The sequence below is a fragment of the Cyprinodon tularosa genome, unplaced genomic scaffold (genome assembly GCF_016077235.1).
Source record: "Cyprinodon tularosa strain WSP-4 unplaced genomic scaffold, ASM1607723v1 ctg580, whole genome shotgun sequence".
In the NCBI taxonomy this organism is placed as follows: Eukaryota; Metazoa; Chordata; class Actinopteri; order Cyprinodontiformes; family Cyprinodontidae; genus Cyprinodon; species Cyprinodon tularosa.
Window position 1 is genome coordinate 382976 of NW_024039319.1, and position 21841 is coordinate 404816.

The following is a 21841-nucleotide window of genomic DNA, read 5'->3' on the forward strand; positions in this document are numbered from 1 at the left end:
ACCAAAAAAAACATGTTGAACACATTTTGTTCATGGTATCAAAATAAAGCTTAGCACCTCTTTATATCAGGCAAGACTTCCCTGGAATAAAGTAAAAATAGTGCAAATAATTGTGCTGAAAGCATCTAAGTGATCCAATATAAATGCTTGTAAAAACATCTTAATAAAATGCTTTTCAGTGATTGCAAAAGTGATAATGAATTAAAAGAGCTCTTCCATGTTAAAGGGTGCTACCATCTCCGCTGGTAGGAGGCAGCGAACACGTTTAGGAAAGACCGACCATAGAGGCGCTGAGCTCCCACAGCCTCTTGGCGGCGGCGTCATCCAGAGCTGGAGCCGCTGGCTGTTTGCGAGCGCAGTCGCTGCACAGGAGAACAAATTAAAGAGGAGAACGATGTCAAAATGCTGCAACTACAATGATACGCTGGGAGGTTAAAGTTGGAACCACCATTTCACATAAAAATTAGGGATGGAACGGTTTATGAAAACCGTCCGAAACGTTCGGTTCGGTTCACGTGTGTTTCGTTCGGTTCATGCGCTGCTCCTTTTTCTCATAGGCGAAGCGTTTACACTCCAGAGCAGAAGGTGGCAGTACTGCGACCAAAGCCAACCACCAGTAGTTAATAGGGGTGTAAATCACATCCATCATGGCGATTTGATTCAGTATCGATTTCCTGACCCAACGGTTCGATTATTTTCCATACGCAAGAATACACCACAATACGATTAATCGATTAAATTTTTTTTAGACCTTACAGGCTAAACAAAGTTTCAAGTTTGAAATAAATCAATGAAAGCTGTAATATCGTTTTGCCTTGCTTTTTTTTTTTTTTTTTTTTTTTTTTTTTAGAAACAACAGCAAATAACACAAGTAGAAAAGTTGCATCAAAAATTACTGCAAAAATACTGCACATTGTTTCTATGACCAAAATTGCGGAAAACAACTCATGAAGTTTGACCCGCTAGCAGAGCGAGGTGCGCGAGAACGCTGGGAGCCTTTTCCCACCTGGATCTCCGCTCTTTTTGGCCCTCATGTCCCTCCGTCGTCGGACTAAACTCGCCCCCACTTCCTCTCCTCCTCGGCCGTCTCTAGACCCACAGCGTGTAGCTCAGACCACGCTTCAATATTGAGCATAATTTAAAAATGTCTGCATCAAGCTCACTGCAACACACTGCTGCAGGAGTATAACCAGGAAGCGAGGTAGGAGGGCAAAATAGGTTTAGCACCACCGCAGCACGGGAGGGAGAATTACGCCCAGGAGCAAATGGATAGAAATAAACCGGAGGAAAAAAAAAACTTGAATCGATACTCTTGCGGACGTGTCGATGCATCGGATCGTCGGCTGTTGGATCGATGCATCGATACAAAACGATTATTATTCACACCCCTAGTAGTAAACAAGAAGAAGAAGTGAAGCAGCGTAGCCGGGCGTAGCAGATGTGTAACAATAAACATATACCACGAAACCGTGAACCGAACCGAACCGTGGATTTTGTGAACCGTTCCACCCCTAATAAAAATGCAGCGCATCTAAAAGTTGCCGTTATCACCGCACACATTCACTTGCCTGTAATAGAGGCCGCTCTCGTTTGCCAGACTCTCCTCCACGGCGCAGTAGATGGTGGTTTGCGCTCCCTCCCACGGACTCTTGACAATCATCATTGCCACAGAGGCTAACATCTTCTTCCACCAAGCCCACTGGGGAAACAGGTGGCGCACTAACTCAGTGCGAATGAAACCAGGGTGAAGGCTGTACACTGTAACTCCAGTGCCTAAAGGAAGAACCCATCGTTATAAATGTTAACATCAACATGTGGAACAATTAGTTTACTTGGAAGTGAGGACATATGTTCACCTTGCAGTCTTGCAGCCAGTTCCCTGGCGAAGAGAATGTTTGCCAGCTTGCTTTGTCGATAGCTCACCAAATTATCATAGTTTCGGTCCAGGTTAATGTCATCAAAGTGTATGCTACCTGCAGGAAAATCATATTCTAGAATCCATAAACGGTAACAAACCTGGAATATATTTTGTGAAATGTGGAAAAAAACAACCTGTCACATGAGCGACGCTTGAAACGACGACAACCCGGCTTGGAGCCGACTTCTTCAGCAGGTCCAGGAGACAGTTGGTAAGAAGAAAAGGTCCGAGGTGGTTGACCCCGAACTGCATTTCAAAACCATCCTCTGTCTTCCACTTAGGACACATCATAATACCTTAGTGGGAAGGAAAATGGAATTAAATCAATGCAATAACCAGCAGATTTAAAACAGTTAACTGAGTTGTTGCAACAGAAAACAAAGTTTGAAGTTGTGCCACAGACCTGCATTGTTAATAAGGACGTCGAGGCGTTTCTCGTTCTCCTGGACGTATTTGGCCAGCTCCCTGACAGACTTCAGCGAAGCGAGGTCCAGTTTTTTCACCACAATGTTACCGTTCCCAGTCTTTTGTCGAATCTCATCTGCGGCAGTGTAGGCTTTGGGAATGTCTCTGCAGGCCATGATCACCCTGGCACCTTGATGGTTAACAGTGAGATATTCCAATAATTCTGGCTACAAAGAACCCAATTTCAGCTGTTCTCAGCTAAATTACTCAAAGCCGGCCTCTGCAGAACTTGTAAACATTACTTTAAGGTGGATTAAAACAGAAAAGGATTTAAAAGTTGCTGAATATTTGCTCCATACGCTCAGTTACAGACTAGCTGATGATGACAATGGCAACATGTGTTCATTTTATGCAGCTTTGTTATGCAGTGAATTAGCTTCATTACTGTTGTAAGAAAAGAGTAGATTTTGTAAGTGAATTTATAATCATCTTAAATCTAGAAATTATACCTTGAAAAACCTTTTAATAAAAAAAGGACTTAAATTTTTAATATATTTTTTTTTATAAATGTTTTTTTCTAATATATATATATATATATATATATATATATATATATATATTTCATTTTTCATGTTTTTTGAGTGCTGAAACATTTTATGTTTTTAATATTCTTTACTCAATTATTAGTTTTTGGAGGTTAAATTGCTGTGGTTTAGAAAAAGTTTTGTAAATTGCATTTATTCATCCGATTCTCTTCACCTCTGGGGGCGGGATTTCCTCTGGAGTAAGGAGCGAAGACGCATTTCTATTGGTCTGCAGGGACAATGACAACAGCATTTCTATCGCTCAACAGTGAGCGCACGTATTGGCTTGAAGTGAAGAGAATGTGATCTGCAAACGACATTTGAAAAGAACCCGATTGTACAACATAAGAAGACAGTGTCTTGCCCATTAACAAAATAAAATAAATTATAAAGAATCCAAAAGAATTAAATTAGCTCTAGTTCTCGGTGGTAAGTCACAATATGGGGGAAAATGTGCTGCTTCTGTTCCTTTTATTTTTCCCCACATTTGATTTTTGCAAATTTAGTATTTTTCTATTTAACTATTTTCAAATTCTATTTTTCAGATTGAGTTTTACATTAAATTAAAAAATATTTAATGCACAATTATAGAGAATATTTAAAAGACAGGAAATTGAAAAGTTATAATCTGAAAAAAAAATTGAAAACTTTTATTTCTGGGTTGCATTTTTTTCTTCAAACTTCATTTGCAAACCGTGTGCTTTGCTTGCAACAATAATGGAACCAAATTCACTCCATAAGTATGCATCGGGAATTGTGTTTTTACTCTAAAACTTTAGGGGTTTAGGATTTCTTTTAAAGGCAGGTGAGGATTTTTTTTTTTTCGTTAGAGAACTTGAAATGTTTCTTCTGTTCTAATGTTGCAGCGGATCTGACTTTATCACATTCATTGCAATGAATCCCATAAAAGCTGGGATAACATTTTCCCTTCTTAATCCCAACCTCAATCCAAATCTATACGGACCAAAAGTGAGGAGATATCATCTAATCTTCTAGTTAAAACAAGTCTCTAAAATTTTACTTCCCCAACTAATTAGTGTATTTATAATCAACTTCAATCTAGAAATTATACCTTGAAAAACCTTTTAATAAAAAAAGGACTTTAATTTTATTTTTTAAATATAAATGTTTTATTTTTTGTATATATTTCATTTTTCATGTTTTTTGAGAATTGAAACATTTTATGTTTTTAATATTCTTTACTCAATTATTAGTTTTTGGAAGTTAAATTGCTGTGGTTTAGAAAAAGTATTAATAAGACAGTGTCTTGCCCATTAACAAAATAAAATGTATTATAAAGAATCCAAAAGAATTAAATCATAATAATCTAATTAAAATAAATCTAATCGGGGGAAAAAGTTTAAACTATTAAAATCGGTTTTTTTAACATAAGACCTCTTTCCTCAAAAAGTCAGCTAGTTAATGACTTGATTTGTGATAATCTGAACAACTAAAATGTGAATCTGAACCGGGTTTAAACTGCTTTGATCCAGTTAAACTTTCAGAGTTAGTAAAATTATTGTCTTCATCTAAGCCTTCAACTTGTATGTTAGATCCAGTTCCAACCAGGTTATTTAAGGAGGTATTCCCTTTGATCTCCTCCTCCATTTTAGATGTGATTAATCTATCTCTGTTACAGGGATATGTACCTAAAGCTTTTAAGGTTGCTGTAATTAAACCTCTGCTTAAGAAACCGTCTCTTGACCCAGATGACTTGGTCAATTATAGACCTATATCCAATCTTCCTTTCTTATTTAAAATTCTTGAGAAAGTAGTTGCCAAACAAGTTTGCGATCACTTCCACCATAATGAACTTTTTGAAGAGTTTCAGTGTGGCTTTAGAGCTCATCATAGCACTGAAACAGCTCTGGTGAAAGTCACTAATGATATTCTCATGGCCTCAGATAATGGACTTGTATCTGTGCTCGTCCTGTTGGATCTCAGTGCTGCATTTGATACAGTTGACCATAATATTCTTTTAGAAAGACTTGAATATTTTGTTGGAATTAAAGGAACAGCACTAGACTGGTTTAAATCTGATCTATCTGATCGAATTCAGTTTGTTCATGTTAATGATAAGCTATCTTAGAGCTCGTCTGCCTGGCTGTGTGTTTCCTGGACGGGGCCGCCTGTGGAGCTGGTTGACAGTTGCCTTTTGTATCTATGCTTCTTTTTCTATGTCTGCTTCTGTCTCCTTGAACCCCAGTGGGCCTCAGCAGATGGCCGCTCACACTGAGCCTGGTTCTGCTGGAGGTTTCTTCCTGTTCAAAGGGAGTTTTTCCTCTCCACTGTCGCTACAAGCATGCTTAGTGTGAGGGATTGCTGAAGAGTCAATGAGTCGATGCAATCAGCTGGTTTTCCTTAGATAGAAAACTTTGAATCAATCTGACTGGATGATCTGGTTGAACTGTAAAGTGCCTTGAGATGACATGTGTTGTAAATTGGCGTTATATGAATTGAATTGAAGATTTGAAAATCTGTAATGAAAATAATTTGAAAAAATGAAATAAAATATAAGAAAAAAATATTTTAAAGAATAAAATCTGTGACAACAGCAAAGTTACATTTTTCAATTATTAAGTTTAATGTCTGGATTGTATTTTTTTTTTTTTTGAAGAATTTCCCTTTACAAAATATCAACACATACAACTTCATTTTCAACATAATAGAACAATATTTAATCCATTCCTTCCTTTTATATCAGACTGCCATTTGACTGTTAATTGTATTTTCTCAGTGTGCGTTTTTACAGGACTGTCATTGGATGTTTACCTCATTCAACCTTCATTTCCAGTGTAAATAGTCCATCTGTGTAAACAGTTATCCAATCCAGATGTGACTTTGGTAAAAGGTTGATTAATCTATGATGGGACTGCAGTTGTGAAAATTGTGGCAGAGGTCCCGTTTTGTTCTTAGACTTGCTGTTAGGCTGGATTAAAGTAATCGGAGCTTCTTCTAAATCAAGCGTCCAGGTAAGATATTAACCACCTTTGACCTTTGCATAGACTATCCATTCAAAACCTCTGAGCCTTTTAGTAAAGCCAGCTCAAATTAACATATTTTCTAGTTGTTTTTGTTGTTAAATTAAATAAATAAATGGGGAACCGTAACTCCTCTCTCCAGTGGATGAAGGTCTCACCTCTCTGAGCCATATCCATGGCTGTCATCTTCCCAATGCCAGTGTTAGCTCCGGTAATCAGCACTGTTTTCCCATCCAGCCTGGCCTTGCTCCGACACACCCCTCCTGCCATCCATCTTCTCAAACCGAGAATCCCTATTCCTAATGGAGGGAAAGAACACGTTAACTTCCTGAGCTATCTCTATAGTTCTGCTGCTATAGGCTTAGACTGCTGGAGGACGTAGGGACCCCTTTTTCATCATTCTGCTTCATTCTATCTCTATTCTCCCACTCTGCAGAATCTGTTAGTTCAATCTCTAACGTTCTGCTCTCTCTGCTTTTTCTCATAGTAGCTTCATCTGGTCTGTTCCTGTTTGGCTGTGACTCCATCCTGGAGAGAAATATCAGCTGTGCTGCTGCCATCAACACCTTTGTTTCTAGATGTTGGAGCTTGGCCTGTTTTTCAGTGTAGTCCTGTTTCTCTGACTGTGACTAACTACAGGTGCTGGTCATAAAATTAGAATATCATGAAAAAGTAGATTGATTTCAGTAATTCCATTTAAAAAGTGAAACTTGTATATTATATTCATACATTACATACAAACTCATATATTTCAGATGTTTATTTTGTTTAATTTTGATGATTACAAATGACAACAAATGAAAATCTCAAATTCATCATATCAGAAAATTAGAATATTGTGAAAAGGTTCAAAATTGATGGCCCCTGGTGCCACACTCTAATCAGCTAATTAACTCAAACCACCTGCAAAAGCCTTTAAATGGTCTTTCAGTCTAGTTCTATAGGCTACACAATCATGGGGAAGACTGCTGACTTGACAGTTGTCCAAAAGACGACCATCGACACCTTGCACAAGGAGGGCAAGACACAAAAGGTCATCGCTAAAGAGGCTGGCTGTTCACAGAGCTCAGTGTCCAAGCACATTAATAGAGCGGCGAAGGGAAGGAAAAGATGTGGTCGAAAAAAGTGTACAAGCAAGAGAGATAACCGCACCCTGGAGAGGATTGTGAAACAAAACCCATTCAAAAATGTGGGGGAGATTCACAAAGAGTGGACTGCAGCTGGAGTGAGTGCTTCAAGAACCACCACACACAGACGTATGAAAGACATGGGTTTCTGCTGTCGCATTCCTTGTGTCAAGCCACTCTTGAACCACAGACAGCGTCAGAAGCGTCTTGCCTGGGCTAAAGAGAAACAGGACTGGACTGCTGGTGAGTGGTCCAAAGTCATGTTCTCTGATGAAAGTAAATTTTGCATTTCCTTTGGAAATCAAGGTCCCAGAGTCTGGAGGAAAAGAAGAGAGGCACTTCATCCACGTTGCTTGAAGTCCAGTGTAAAGTTTCCACAGTCAGTGATGGTTTGGGGTGCCATGTCATCTGCTGGTGTTGGTCCATTGTGTTTTCTGAGGTCCAGGGTCAACGCAGCCACATACCAGGAAGTTTTAGAGCACTTCATGCTTCCTGCAGCTGACCAACTTTTTGGAGATGCAGATTTCATTTTCCAACAGGACTTGGCACCTGCACACAGTGCCAAAGCTACCAGTACCTGGTTGAAGGACCATGGTATCCCTGTTCTTAATTGGCCAGCAAACTCTCCTGACCTTAACCCCATAGAAAATCTATGGGGTATTGTGAAGAAGAAGATGCAATACACCAGACCCAACAATTCAGAAGAGCTAAAAGCCACTATTAGAGCAACCTGGGCTATCATAACACCTGAGCAGTGCCACAGACTGATCGACTCCATGCCACGCCGCATTGCTGCAGTAATACAGGCCAAAGGAGGCCCAACTAAATACTGAGTGCTGTACATGCTCATACTTTTCATGTTCATACTTTTCAGTTGGCCAACATTTCTATAAATCCTTTGTTTTTATTGGTCTTCAGTAATATTCTAATTTTCTGATATGATGAATTTGAGATTTTCATTTGTTATTTGTAATCATCAAAATTAAACAAAATAAACATCTGAAACATATGAGTTTGTATGTAATGTATGAATATAATATACAAGTTTCACTTTTTAAATGGAATTACTGAAATCAATCTACTTTTTCATGATATTCTAATTTTATGACCAGCACCTGTAGATGTGCTCTCTTCATCCTCTGGCATGGGAGCTGCCTTGGAGCTCGTCTGCCTGGCTGTGTGTTTCCTGGACGGGGCCGCCTTTTACAGCTGCTTTTTGTATCTCTGCTTCTGTCTCCTTGAACCCCAGTGGGCCTCAGCAGATGGCCGCTCACACTGAGCCTGGTTCTGCTGGTTGAGTTTTTCCTTTCCACTGTCGCTACAAGCATGCTTAGTTGGAGTGATTGCTGAAGAGTCAATGAGTCGATGCAGTCAACTGGTTTTCCTCCGATAGAAAACTTAGAATCAATTTGACTGTATGATCTGGTTGAACTGTAAAGTGCCTTGAGATGACATGTGTTGTGAATTTGGTGCTCTATAAATAAACTGAATTGAACTGAATTAACATTGGCCTTCATACAGCAGCTTGTAATGTAATTAAACCATGTTGCATCTTTTCACTATACGTCACTGATTCTTGGAGATATTTCACTTCTTGGAAAACAGCTGTGATGAGATATTGATTGTCTTTGTCATGATGATCATGCAAAATTGTGGGTTAAAAGTACAATTTGCTTTGATATCACACCCCTGGTTTCTATTCTCCAAAGCAGCTTTCTCCTTTTTAAAATGTTCCAGGCTTGAAAGTAGGTTTTTATAGCACTGTTACAATTATAAAAAAAAAACATTTACCTGCAACAGCAGCGATTGTCAGACCAGTGGGATGCCTCTCTACAAAGTCCTTCACAACTTCTGCGTAGTTTTGCATCTTCAAAGAACTATGACTTATATCTGTGGAAAAAATACAACTTGATCTTGAACTAAATTTTTAATCAAAATATCAGTTTTTCTTAATATAAGAAAGCTAATTATATTAAATTAGTGCAAAAAGTTGCGTTTTCTCCTCTTTTAAGCAGTGTCCTTAGTGCGCATTTCACTGTCCAGGGTATTATGTAACGATTATACATTGAAAAAAAGGGGGGGGGGGGGGGGGGGGGGCTGCTCCTGCGTGGGATTTTCAAAATAAAATTCCAGTTTCAGTTTAAACCAAACAAGACAGATGAAACTTTTCATTTTCATTTAAACCAGTGCATAGTTTTTTAATTAAAAAACTAAAAATTAAGCATTTAAATTTAAAGAGGCGTTATGTAAGTTTTAACCGAAATATATCTTTACGGTAGTATTTTTATGTTACCATTTCATTTTTCCTAATTTGGGATTTTCTCAGTGTGACGAAGACGTAGCAAAACAGCGGAACGGACATTTGAATGCACGTGTTTCTTCCGCCCCTAGTTTTCCGTTACACTCGCTTTCAAATTCCAGCGAATCTGCACTGATTTACGCCTTTTCCTAATCGGTTGCTACTCCTTTGCCCTACTCACTTCTCACTCCACGTGAAGCCCCTCACTGCTGAACTGTATCCCCTTGGTGGCGCTGTGAAGTAAAACGACACATTCCGCTTTTGAGATCGCCTCCCCTTCCCTACCGGAACCGGAAGCTATCATCACCATGGTAGCCGTCAAAAGCACAGACGTATGCGCTGGACCGCTGATAGCCTTTAGTAGTACAGGGGCTCTGTTCGAAAACCTAGGACGGGTCCTCCAAGGACGCGGTCTACCTAGACTGGATCCTTCAAAGTCCTTGAAAATAAGGAGGCCGGAAGTGTTTTGGCTGTGACTTCAAACAGGTCCACCCTTCGGCGGGTTTTACCGCCGTAAGCTCTGTTGCTTAGCAACCGTGAAAGTTGACAGACAATTCAATTCAGTTTATTTATATAGCGCCAAATTCACAACACATGTCATCTCAAGGCACTTTACAGAACCGAAGTTTTCAAAACTGTTTGTTTATTTCTTTCTTTTTTATTGTAAAGTGAACAAAGACTGATGAGAATCCAGAGTGGAATAAAGGTTCCAACCACCGGGAGCAGGAACCAATCAAATCAAATGTAATGATAGAAACCTTAGTCAGTTAAATAACCTGCTGCTGTCATTCTGCACATCTCTGATGTTGCTGCTATTTTCAAATATCCATTACTGTAAAAATGTCCATAGCTGCATATTGGTAATTTATTCTCCAGTTTTATATTGTAAAAAAAACTTTTTACAGAATTGTATTTATATTTTTAACTCTTCCCTATTATGTTATTCTTGTACATTTTTCTAAGGTCCACATTTGTGTGACCATTTTCAATAATCTTTCTGCTGCTGTAAATTTGCCCATTGTGGGACAATAAAGGGATTTTCTATTCTATTCTATAAAAGGTAGAAAGATATAAGTAAATCTAAACAATGTATGTATCAAAAAAAATATCTGCAAAATCTCTAATATTCAACAACAAAAAAATCTTAGTTAAGCATATTGTGCAAAACAGCAATAAAAATGAAACTCCTATCAGATTTATAGTCCCCACCCTGCAGATCTATTAGAATCTGTCCTTAAATTCCAGCCAAACTCATTTACACAGTAACAGATAAAAACCTTTCGATAAATCAAACATTACCGCCACATATATGACTCTATAACCATTAAAACAACTATTTTCATTCATTTCAGACGAAACTATTCACTGACTTGTATTATATTAAACTGAACTTCCAATTTTCACCACTGTTCGGCGCCAAGTAACCTTTACTCTGATCACAGCTTGCTTGGTCTCGCAATGAATCCTGGGAAAACGAAGGATACCAAGGATACATCGGACCCGTCCTTCAAATCGGGCAAAAAGAAGGACGCATTTTAAGGTCGCATAACGAGGACTCTTGGAATCCGACCAGACCTCGGCGCCGCGCTATGACGTAATGGGCCTTCGAATCTGGCCTTCTAAGGACGCGTCCTAGGTTTTCGAACAGAGCACCTATTTTGGTAGTACAGGATGGGGTAAAGCCACCGGCCGCCATATTGGTACTCCCCAGTTACACCAGTTGCCAAGCAACGATGTTCTCCTTTTTTTCAGGCAGGGGTGGAGCTAGATGGGGGACCAGGGGTGGCCATGGCTACCCTTAGTAAATGATTGGCATTTATGATGGTAGGGATGGTAACAGTGTTGACGGTGGCAACAGTAATAACCTCAAGTGGAATTTTTAAAACATTTTAATTTCTTCATATATTAAAAATTACTTGACAACAAAAACTGTATGGTTTATTATGCACATAAATATACTAACATTTAAAATGATAAGTACAGAATTGAAGCAGAAATAGATATTGTATTTTATGGAGTAAAGTCTCTGCAAGTCATCTAGGAATCTTCAGTGAAATCATAGATAAATCACTATTTTAATACGAACGTATTAAATAATAAATTTATGTAGATATTAAGACTTGTAAATATCAGTTTTATGCAGAATGATTATGATGAAAGTAGGTACCGGTAAGTAATGACAGCGGAAAAGATGTTTACCCAGAACTCAAACCCGAAAGAATTTTATCCACTATACCTTTTATTTAGAAAGCATGGATGTTTGAATTTATTTTTCTATTTGTTAGCAAAGGCTGTTAGAAAGTATAGTTTGTCTTTATTTAGAAAATGTGGATGTTTTGCTAGTTAATTTTCCTGTTGTAACAGTGTAGATTGACCGTGAGGTTTTGGTGCCTATTTTCGGCCACCCCTCGGTTTACATTGGTTATTGCCTGGCCACCCTTGTAAAAATGTTCTGGCTACGCCCCTGTTTTCAGGGGCTCTTAATGATTAATCTGCTCCAAATTTAGATTTACTGTAAATATAGTTCATCCTTTTGAGCAAGAAGATGAATCAACTGAACATCTATTTTTATTGTTAGAAACTCAAACGTTTTAATTTCAGAATTTTTTTAATTTTCAGTAACTGGTTAATTTCTAAATGTTTTAAGAAAAACTTTCTCTCCCCTTCTGCAATGAAATGTGGAACCATCAACCTAAGATTATTGTTATAGTCAAATGTTTCGCTCACAGATGTTGTCTTACCAAAACTCAACCTACAATGATAGCATTTAAGAATGAATTAAACTTTATCCTTAAAGAAAATATCTACCACTAATGCTTAGAGACTCTTTCCTTTTATTTCCAAATGTGATTCTTAATAACCCCACATAATATATTCTTTATCATTCTCCTACATATTTCTACTTTTCATATATCCTCTCTGATCATTTAAATGCATTCATTTTTCTATTTTTGATTCTTGTCAACGTTAACCTTTTTCCATTTGTTTTATCAGGTCAATATTTGATGATTTAATTAGAATATACATAGATTTATTTCATAGCTAATTTGCACAACCTGCTTAACTTATTTAATTTTTTTTCTGTTGGATATAAGAGATTTGCAAGCACATATGATTTTTCTAAAACTATTATTACTATTAATACTATTAATATTATATATAATACAATAATATTAATGCTATTACTATTAATATTACTATTTTCTAATACCTTTTACATTATTACGTTTGTTCTGTGTGCTCATGAGTTTAGTCTTAGCTTTCCTTTCAACAAAAAATTTAAAAAGAAAATCGAGCGCCTGCTACCAAAACTAGGAGAGGAGGGTTGCAGTTCTACCTTTGGCCCGCAGGCGGCCGTGTTTATTCAAAGAATTTCTTATTTTTTATATTTTTGATTTAGTAACGAGCCCCTCGCTTATGTGTCCAAAACGTAAGTGTAAATAAAATATAATCTAAATTAGAGAAACAGGAGGGGAGTGATAGGAGATAGGAACCCCCTGATTCATCCTTTCTAACCAAACAGCATCATTCTGAGAACACAGTGCCCCCTGGCGTCAGTATTCGGTATCGTCGCAGAAATGCGTCCAGAATTAAGAATACAAAAAGTTAGTAATTAATTGCATCTCTACCTGATTTAATGTATTAATAGAATAAAAAGTTATCAATTGATCATTGATCAAATAAAAAATAATGTTTCTATTTTTTCTCATTTTTTGTATGTTTTTTTGGAATTGTTGGGAGGAAAAACACTTGCTTGTTTCTAATTAGAATATTAAATCTCCAACATGTGCATTAAAAATATTGTATTAAGTAGAAATGTATGTCCTGTTTCGGACTTTTTTAAACCTGATGTAAAACAGGCTGTTTCATGTAACTGCTTTCAAATATGGTGCTTTTATTTTGAAACAACCCGTTAACTCACAGTAAAAGTTTTCGGAGTTTTTTCTTCTCATGACAAAATGTTGTTTTTCATTTTTGGTAAAGTTTTATCCCAACATAATAAAACACTTCGTGTTATTTTATTTTTTTAAATAAATTATTTTAAGAAAAAAGTGAAACTGAATAAACAATCCAGCCCCGGAAGTCCTTGGAGGTGGTGCCACGTCAGAGCTTCAGCTGTCAGCAGCGCCTCAATTCCTGCAGCTTTCTTCTCTTTGCTTGGATTTTCCTTTCCACCATGCTTCGGCTGGGACTGAGCTGCTTTCTGCTGCATGTGTGTGCGGTGTTTGGGACGGAGCTGACCTTTGAACTCCCTGACAACGAGAAGCAGTGCTTCTACGAGGAATTAGGCAAAGGTGTCAGATTTGACATAGACTTTCAGGTGAGTTACCAGCAGAGCTGCTTGTCTTCATTAAAAGTTTGAAAAGGCAAAATGACGGAGTAAAAATGTAGCTTCTCCAACCTGCATATTGTTAGAGTTGTCATTAAGCTCTGCAAACTTATGTTACAGGGGCGGTAGTAACAAAAATCTATTGGGTTGGGGGGGATCACCCCCAGCCCTTTCTCTCCAGCCAAAGCTCCTACCTGCAACACTAAATAACTCAAGTAGCTCTAGAAGTAATCCAAGGTTAACTACCGAGATGATGCATGCAGTATATATAACCCCTCCTTGTCATGCACAGTTGGCATATGGTGTCATTTTCTATTTCTTCAAACTAAAATCCTTGCGACAAACTAAATTATAATAAAACTAAAATGCTTTATTTAAACCAAACTACGATGTTCCTCTTATATTTGGCAAATTTATGTTAGAATATTTAGCAAAAATATGTTGCTGCAGCAAGAAGGTTCTGGGTTTGATTCCCGGCCCGGGGTCTTTCTGCATGGAGTTTGCATGTTCTCCCTGAGCATGAGTGGGTTCTCTCCGGGTACTCCGGCTTTCTCACACAGTCCAAAAACATGACGGTTGGGTTAATTGGCTTCTCTAAATTCTCCTTGTGTGTGCGTGAGTGGTTGTTTGTCCTGTTTGCCCTGAGATATACTGGTGTCCTGTCCAGGGTGGACCCCGCCTCTCGCGCAGTGACAGCTGGAGATGGGCACCAGCACCCCTCGCATCCCACTTGGGATTAAGCGTGTTAGAAGATGGATGGATGGATGGATGTTGTGGTGCATTATGGGGTTTTGCTAGCCTAATAAACTAGCTCCACCCGCCAGCGGCCAAAATTATTTTTGCCTGCGAGTTGGTCTAGCCTCGATCAATGCCCCAGGCTAGAGTCCTGCATGGGTCGAGTTTTACCAACCCGCACCCGCCCGAACCCGTTAGGATGACTACCGAACCCGACCCGTCACCCGCGGATATCTTCAATTCAAATCCGAACCCGACCCGACCCGTTGATATTTAACCCGCTGCGCTGCAGAACAGCGCCATTAACACTGCAGCAGACGTGTATGCACTGACTGTGGCCTTTTTGGAGGGAAGCCCACACTGCCGGCAGGGCTGTAAGCTACAGCAAGGGTGACCCCAGTGCCTGATTAATAGAACATTCACCCGCAAAAGAGCATTTTAGCGGGTGACCCGTCGGGGACCCGCGGGTACCCGACCCGTTGCAGGACTCTACCCCAGGCCCTAGAAGTGGCGGGCCAATCACAACGCAGAGATGTGTTTTGAATTTTTGGATGCAAAGCGGGCGGGGTTTTGAGGGCGTGACGACAAAGCTGCGCGACGCTGGGGAAAGCACAACAGTAGCATGCTTTCCAGACAGTAAATTAACATTAAAATTCCATAAAGTGCAGCAGTGACCAAATTTAACAGTGTGGGAGAAAAAAAAAACATGGTGCAAAAAAATGCATTGATATGGAAGTTTGGAGCAATATTAATATATACGGTGCAAATGTGCCGTGTTTTCTGTTTGGTATCAGTGTGATGCAGTGTCTGTGACAGTAGACAGATCTCAGTTGTGTCCAAGGTTATCCGTCGTTTGACATGCCTTGATCAAATGCATTGATCCATAAAGCAGGTTCCTGGTGAACAAATGCTGAGGAGCTGATTCAGCTTTTTGAAGCATCTAAAACATAAAACTACTGCTTTTGGAGCTAAATGGTTAGCAGCTTTTTGCTGGCATTCAAAGGAGAGGATTATCTATTCCCAGATATCAGGATCTGGTGGTCTTTATCATCATTTAGTTTTTCCAAACCAATATTTATGGATTTTATTTTCAGGTTATTGCAGGAGGCAACTATGACGTGGATTGTTTTGTCACCGATCCCTTCGACAACGTCCTGTATAACGAAAGGAAGAAGCAGTACGACAGCTTCTCTCACACCACGGCCATGGAGGGAGTCTACAAGGTCTGCTTCAGCAACGAGTTTTCCACTTTCACGCATAAAGTCGTGTACATGGACTTTCGGCACGGAGAGGAGCAACCTCTCCTGGAGAACATGAGCAGGAGCACAGCGCTGACTCAGGTAAGTCTGAGGAACCCAGAAGCTAATCCACAGAAGACTAAACTTCACCTTCCAACAGGACCGAGTCACAGGAGGCTGAGGCTAGAAAACCTCAGATGCACAAACAGAAGGAAATTATTGTTTATAAACCAGTTCCTCATGTCATCCCATTAGAAACACAAACTTCACTGTATTTTATAGGGATTTAAGGCGGCTGACCAGGTACATAATTATAAAGTTGATAGTAGAGGGTATATCATTTTAGAAGGTTGTAACAAATAATGAATTTGTATTTATGACTCGGTACCTTTTAGAACCATGTTTCTAAAACAGCTGCTAGTCTTTAACAGTGGACCTGTGTGTCCATTTTTAAGAAAATGGCTCTGATTGGACCTATCCGTCCCCTGATTATTTATAAAGTAAATATTACTCCATTATTGATGCAAGCAAAAACATGTTTTATTATTAATTAAAGAAAAAGAAAATCCAATCCAGAAAAGAAAATGTCCTAATGAAATAGAAACATCTGAGAGTGACATTTTGTATCTATTTTTTGCTAAAATTCATGCTGGCCAATAGAAATGCATATTCTGTCCTGAATAATAAAACTAAGAAAAATAAGATTTGAAAGAAAACTGAAAAAATAAATAAATAAATAATTGGAAAAAAAATAAAAAGTTACTCTTAAAACTTTTTTTTATTAACAAGTTTTTCTAAGTTTTCTAATGTTGGGCTTCATGTGATTCCCTGAGATTCAGCAACATTTATTTAGTCTCTGAAGGGTTTATTAAAGTCACATTTATTTATATTTTTTTACAAATGTAAACGGCAGTAGCTCCCTTTAGTTGCAACAAAGTTGTTCCTAAAGAAGAGCGCGTCCTGCTGACATGTTGTCTGTTATTTCTGACTTATGCTTTTGCTCAGTTAGTTTGTAAAATAAGTCTTTTGTCTGTATATCCAATAATAGAGGTACTTTACTGAGCATCTATGCAGGCGAAAAACAAGGAAGTAGGCTACGTTGCATTTATTTTTTTAAGATAATAAAACTCGTACAGCAGATTTGATAGTTCCTTATAACAAAGTCTGTTTGGGTTTGTTAATTTGAGATGCTGAGAACCCTGTGTGACTGCAGCAATGGATGAAGTCCACTAGATGGAGACAAAGCTCTTTTGTCCATTAAATGAGTATTTCCACACATTTGTTCCACTGTTTATATTAAGGTACCGCGATGTGATGCGTGCAGTCGTTACTTCCTGGAACTGTTTAGTAGAAACTCTTAGTTTAACACAACTTTAAATTTTAAATCTTTGCAGGTTTATTGGCAACTTGATCATGATTTAACAAAACCAAAATACAGGATGAGGCATAAAACTCCCATTTGGACCACATTTTAGGTTTAATATCGGAAGACCAAATCCTACATCAGATAAGGGAAAATGTTGGTTTTGATTTAGAGCTGAAGTTAATCGGGTTAATTGATTGTTGAAATAGTCATCAACTAATTTAGTAATAGATTAATCGTTAACTGGAGTATAGAGACTCTAAAACATGCCTTTAGCTGACAGAGCGACCCACTTAAAGCAGTAATTATATCAAAAAAAGTAAACATTATGCATTTAGGATAAAAAATTAAATAAAAAACATTTTAGTCTGTCAATTTTCTCTATCCAGAACTCCTCATGTGGAAACGTTTTAGTTTCACCTGGTTTACTGTAATTTATTATTCAATTATTATTGATTATTATAGTATGTCTGATTCTTATTTAATTTACTAAAACATTTAAAGAACATTTGGCAATCTGATTATCAATCGATTAATCAGAAAAATAATTGACAGTGGTCGATTTTCAAAATAATCGCTAGTTGCAGCCCTAGTTTGATTTATTTTCAAGGGAGTTAAGGTCTTATTCTGCAGGAACTTGTTAAGCAAAGCAGAATTTCTAATGCTGGAGTCTGCTAACTTGCTAATAGTTAATTATAGAATAAAATGAAATGCAACTTTATTGTCATTACACTGTCACAAGTACAGAGCAATGAAATTAACTCTCTGCATTTAACCCATCCCCTTGGGGCGCAGTGGGCTGCCATTGTGCGGCGTCCAGGGAGCAGTGTGGGGTTAAGGGTCTTTGCTAAGGGACCAGAGTGGCAGCCTGTGGGAGTGGGACTCGAAGTCCGAACCTCTGGATTCCAAGCGCAATGGCCTAACCACTATGCCGTTGTTCTGTCAGATCAGCATACCCATAGTGATATGCATGGGCACGCATGGGCAAAGGGATATTTAAATGACTTCTGTTACATTTGCAGATCAGTAGGACAATCAGACAGGTTAGCTGCTACGTCAGGGTGTGAAGTAGCGGACACAGAAAGCAGGGCTGTTTGTGTTTAAAGCAGTTTAGCGTTAAATTCTGCTTACCTCAGACTAAAAGTTTTTTTTTTATTACATCACACATAAATAAACTATCCTACTTATCTTTTGGTGTGCTTTTTGGGTAAGTTTGTGTGTTTACCTTCAACTACAACTCTTCAGTTTATTATATCACGCATAAATAAAGTAGCCTAGTAGACTTCCTTCCACATATAGTGTCAGACGTTTGCAAATCTGACGTATATTGACTATGGGTATGCTGGTCTGACAGAATGATGAGATATCATTTTGTTCTGATCTTAATTTTATTATATTCCTCTATCAGCTGGAGTCTTCCTGCGTCGCCATCCATGAGGTCCTGAAGGTGGTGGCTGAATCACAGACGTGGTACCGGCTAAGAGAAGCCCAGGACCGCACTAAAGCAGAGAATCTCTTTGAGCGCGTGACGTACTGGTCGATCGGAGAAACCATCCTGTTGTTCGTCATCGGCATCGGCCAAGTCATGCTTCTAAGGAGTTTCTTCAGTGACAAGAAGGGCTCCGTGGCGGCCCCCACTTAGGACTTCTCTTCATCTTTCAGGTTTTCCATGTTTGAGCCTACATCCGATCACAAGCACATACTGTTTGGTTTTTATTTCCGTTTAACTGATTCTTCTCTCTCTGTCCCCCCAGTCAGCATCCATTAACTTGAATATGTTTTTGTTTCCAAGTGAATCTATAATCAGCAAAGTTTTTTCTTTTTTTTCTTTATGTCATCATTTCAAAGAAGTAAAACTTGATTATTTACTTTATCATCGTCCAAGTTTAATCTTTATGACTAGAAGCTGTGGGATAAAGACCAAAGAAAGATTATGAATGTCAGTTTAGATTATTTTATGGCTTTTCTTTCATTTTTTTTTTTCTTAATCTGTGTTCAACATTATATGAAACCTTTAGAGATCTTCTTTTGTTTTGCAGTTTTTTGTATTGTTTGCTAATTTTATTTAAATCTGACGTTTTAGCTCTAATTTGTATGTTTTGTTTTTTGTCTTGAGATAAACATGAGAGGTGACCAGTCATACAGATTTGTTTGTTTGTAATATCCAAAATCTACTAACCTGCCTTGAGGTTAAAATTCAAGTGCTGCCTTTAAAGGTATAATGCAACATAAATGAAATGATAACGCACAGATACCTATGTTTAAAATAAGGGGATTAAAAGTTTACAGGAAGCACATGCAGCTGTTGTGCATGCAGTATGTTAAACTCAGGGACTGATGCAGTTCTGCATAACGGTGGCAATCCTTCAACTGAAAATAAAGCTCTGGTCCAGAGGTTTACGAAAGCTGCTTTGACCCTCAGTTAAACCACGTGTCTGAACAATGAAGAATGTTCCTTTAGGGAAACAAACCTTAAAGCTAACAGCACTGAACTCCTGTTCTTAACTCTGCTGAAGTGTTAATGAACGTGAATAATCTACTGTTTCATTGTCAGTTCCTCTGTTTTTCTCTTATTTTGAAATTCAAGTTAAAAAATTTGAATAAAAAGGTTCCCACAAAATAAAAGAAACTTTTAAATTAAACTGAAATGAATTTAACCAGTTTACCTCTATCCTGTTGTTGGCAACTTCCGTTTATTTATTTAGTGCCAATTCACAACACGTGGCATCTCAAAGCTCCTTACAGGTTTTCAGTATTGGCTTGCAGGATACACTCCTCCTGGATGGACATGTTCTCTTGCACTGCCATTGACTCTGCAGCAATGCCTCACACTGAGTGTGCATGCAGTGATGATTAATAGAAACCTCCAGTAAAACCAGGCTCAGTATGAGCGGCCAACTGCAGACCGGGAGTTTAAGGACACAGTAGCAGACGTACGAACATACAAAACAAACACAGAAGCACTGATCAATGAAAACTTGCCATGTTAGAAAGTTTAACATTAGACTGGCTCCACAGGTGGCTGTCTAGGAAAGGAACAGTTAAGCAGACAAGCTCTGAGACAGTTTTCAAGCCAAAAGCGATAAACGAGAACACACAGTGAAGGCTAAGCCCAAAGCTATGGCTACAGCTGTAGGACAGAAACGAGAGTAAGGTATTAATGGCAGCAGCTCAGCTGATATTTCTACGGTGGCTGAGAAGTGCAAAACACATTTACAATTCAAAAACACATTAACAAATAAAAAACAAAATAACATTTGAAGAAACAAAATTATATTTTGTGAAACAAATGTATTTTTGAAAAAAAAGTTTAAATTTTAAAAAACAAATTTACATTTTAGCAAACAAATTTACATTAACAAATAAACAAAATAACATTTGAAGAAACAAAATTATATTTTATGAAACAAATGTATTTTTGAAAAAAAAAGTTTAAATTTTTAAAAACACATTTACAATTCAAAAACACATTAACAAATAAAAAACAAAATAACATTTGAAGAAACAAAATTATATTTTATGAAACAATTTATTTTTGAAAAAAAAAGTAAAAATTTTTAAAAACACATTTACATTTAAGGGAACAAATTCACATTTTAAATAAGTTAGATTTTAGGTGAGAGAAAGTTTCATTTTAGAGAAAAAAAATACATTATAGGGAAACAAATTTACATCTAAAAAAAAATTGACCGTTCGGAAACACTTGTACAAGTGCAAAGACAAAACTGCAAGTGGCAAAACACATTTACATAGCCAAAAACAAATTAACAGAAGACGGCTACACGGAAAGGGAATGTCCCAGTGACCGGATGTGACGTCACGATTACCCTGACTTGTAGTACAAACAGCTCAATCTGTAGTCCTCCTGCTTCACGTGAAAAGTCAGCGGCGATTTTAGATGGAAAGAATTGCACTGAAGCTGTTTTTCTTACGTTTACGCTAACCGAACAATGTTTTCAGCCAATTTACACCATTTTGTTCTTCGTGCGGACGGTCTCTGGAACTTTTACGGGACACGGACCAGGTGGCAGGACCAAGCAGCAGGGCCGGGCGTATTACTGGCCGGAGCCACTATTATTTTGTCATGTAGTTTTTTAATAACTTTTCTTTGGTATTTAATTATTTTTTGGGTATTTTTCCTGCCGTTTTTCGGCAAATGCCTTATTTATAGTACTTCTAACTAGATTGTTTTATATATATATATATATATATATATATAGGCTATATATTGTGATGTTATCGCTTAATAACCTGTATTAAAATGTATTCTTTATGGGTTTCTTTTTATTGTGATGTTATTGCTTAATAAACTGCATTAAAACTTTTATAATGTCACATTTACTTGATGGAACGGAGTACTTTATCTGCGAATAAGTGGCCTCGGCCGGCAGCAGCCACCATCGGCCTCTCCGATGGCAGGCTCTGCCGGCAGCGGGCAACAACGGCCACTCCGATGGCAGGCTCTGCCGCAGCCACTGCCACGAATTGAGCTCGGCCCTGCTGCTTGGTCCTGCCACCTGGTCCGTGTCCCGTAAAAGTTCCAGAGACCGTCCGCACGAAGAACAAAATGGTGTGAATTGGCTGAAAACATTGTTCGGTTAGCATAAACTTAAGAAAAACAGCTTCAGTGCAATTCTTTCCATCTAAAATGACTACAGATTGAGCTGTTTGTACTACAAGTCCGGGCAATCGTGACGTCACATCCGGCCACTGGGACATTCCCTTTCCGTGTAGCCGTCTTCTGTTAATTTGTTTTTGGCTATGTAAATGTGTTTTGCCACTTGCAGTTTTGTCTTTGCACTTGTACAAGTGTTTCCGAACGGTCAATTTTTTTTTAGATGTAAATTTGTTTCCCTATAAT

General features: G+C 38.1%; 2 protein-coding genes across 2 annotated transcripts; one reads left to right on the forward strand and one right to left on the reverse strand.

Annotated features, from left to right (window-relative positions):
* Window positions 1–227: 227 nt before the first annotated feature.
* Window positions 228–9061, reverse strand: LOC119797373 (retinol dehydrogenase 13-like). The gene is made up of 7 exons (XM_038306431.1): window positions 8807–9061; window positions 6047–6187; window positions 2322–2513; window positions 2053–2214; window positions 1857–1973; window positions 1569–1773; window positions 228–362 (listed from the first exon to the last, which is right to left on the reverse strand). The coding sequence occupies exons 1-7, from the start codon at window positions 8880–8882 to the stop codon at window positions 266–268; spliced, it is 990 nt and encodes a 329-aa protein (XP_038162359.1). The 5' UTR covers window positions 8883–9061; the 3' UTR covers window positions 228–265.
* A 4336-nt stretch (window positions 9062–13397) lies between these two features.
* tmed3 (transmembrane p24 trafficking protein 3) lies at window positions 13398–19622 on the forward strand. The gene is made up of 3 exons (XM_038306440.1): window positions 13398–13635; window positions 15474–15719; window positions 18389–19622. Exons 1-3 carry the CDS (start codon window positions 13492–13494, stop codon window positions 18620–18622), a joined length of 624 nt encoding a protein of 207 aa, XP_038162368.1. The 5' UTR covers window positions 13398–13491; the 3' UTR covers window positions 18623–19622.
* Window positions 19623–21841: the final 2219 nt, after the last annotated feature.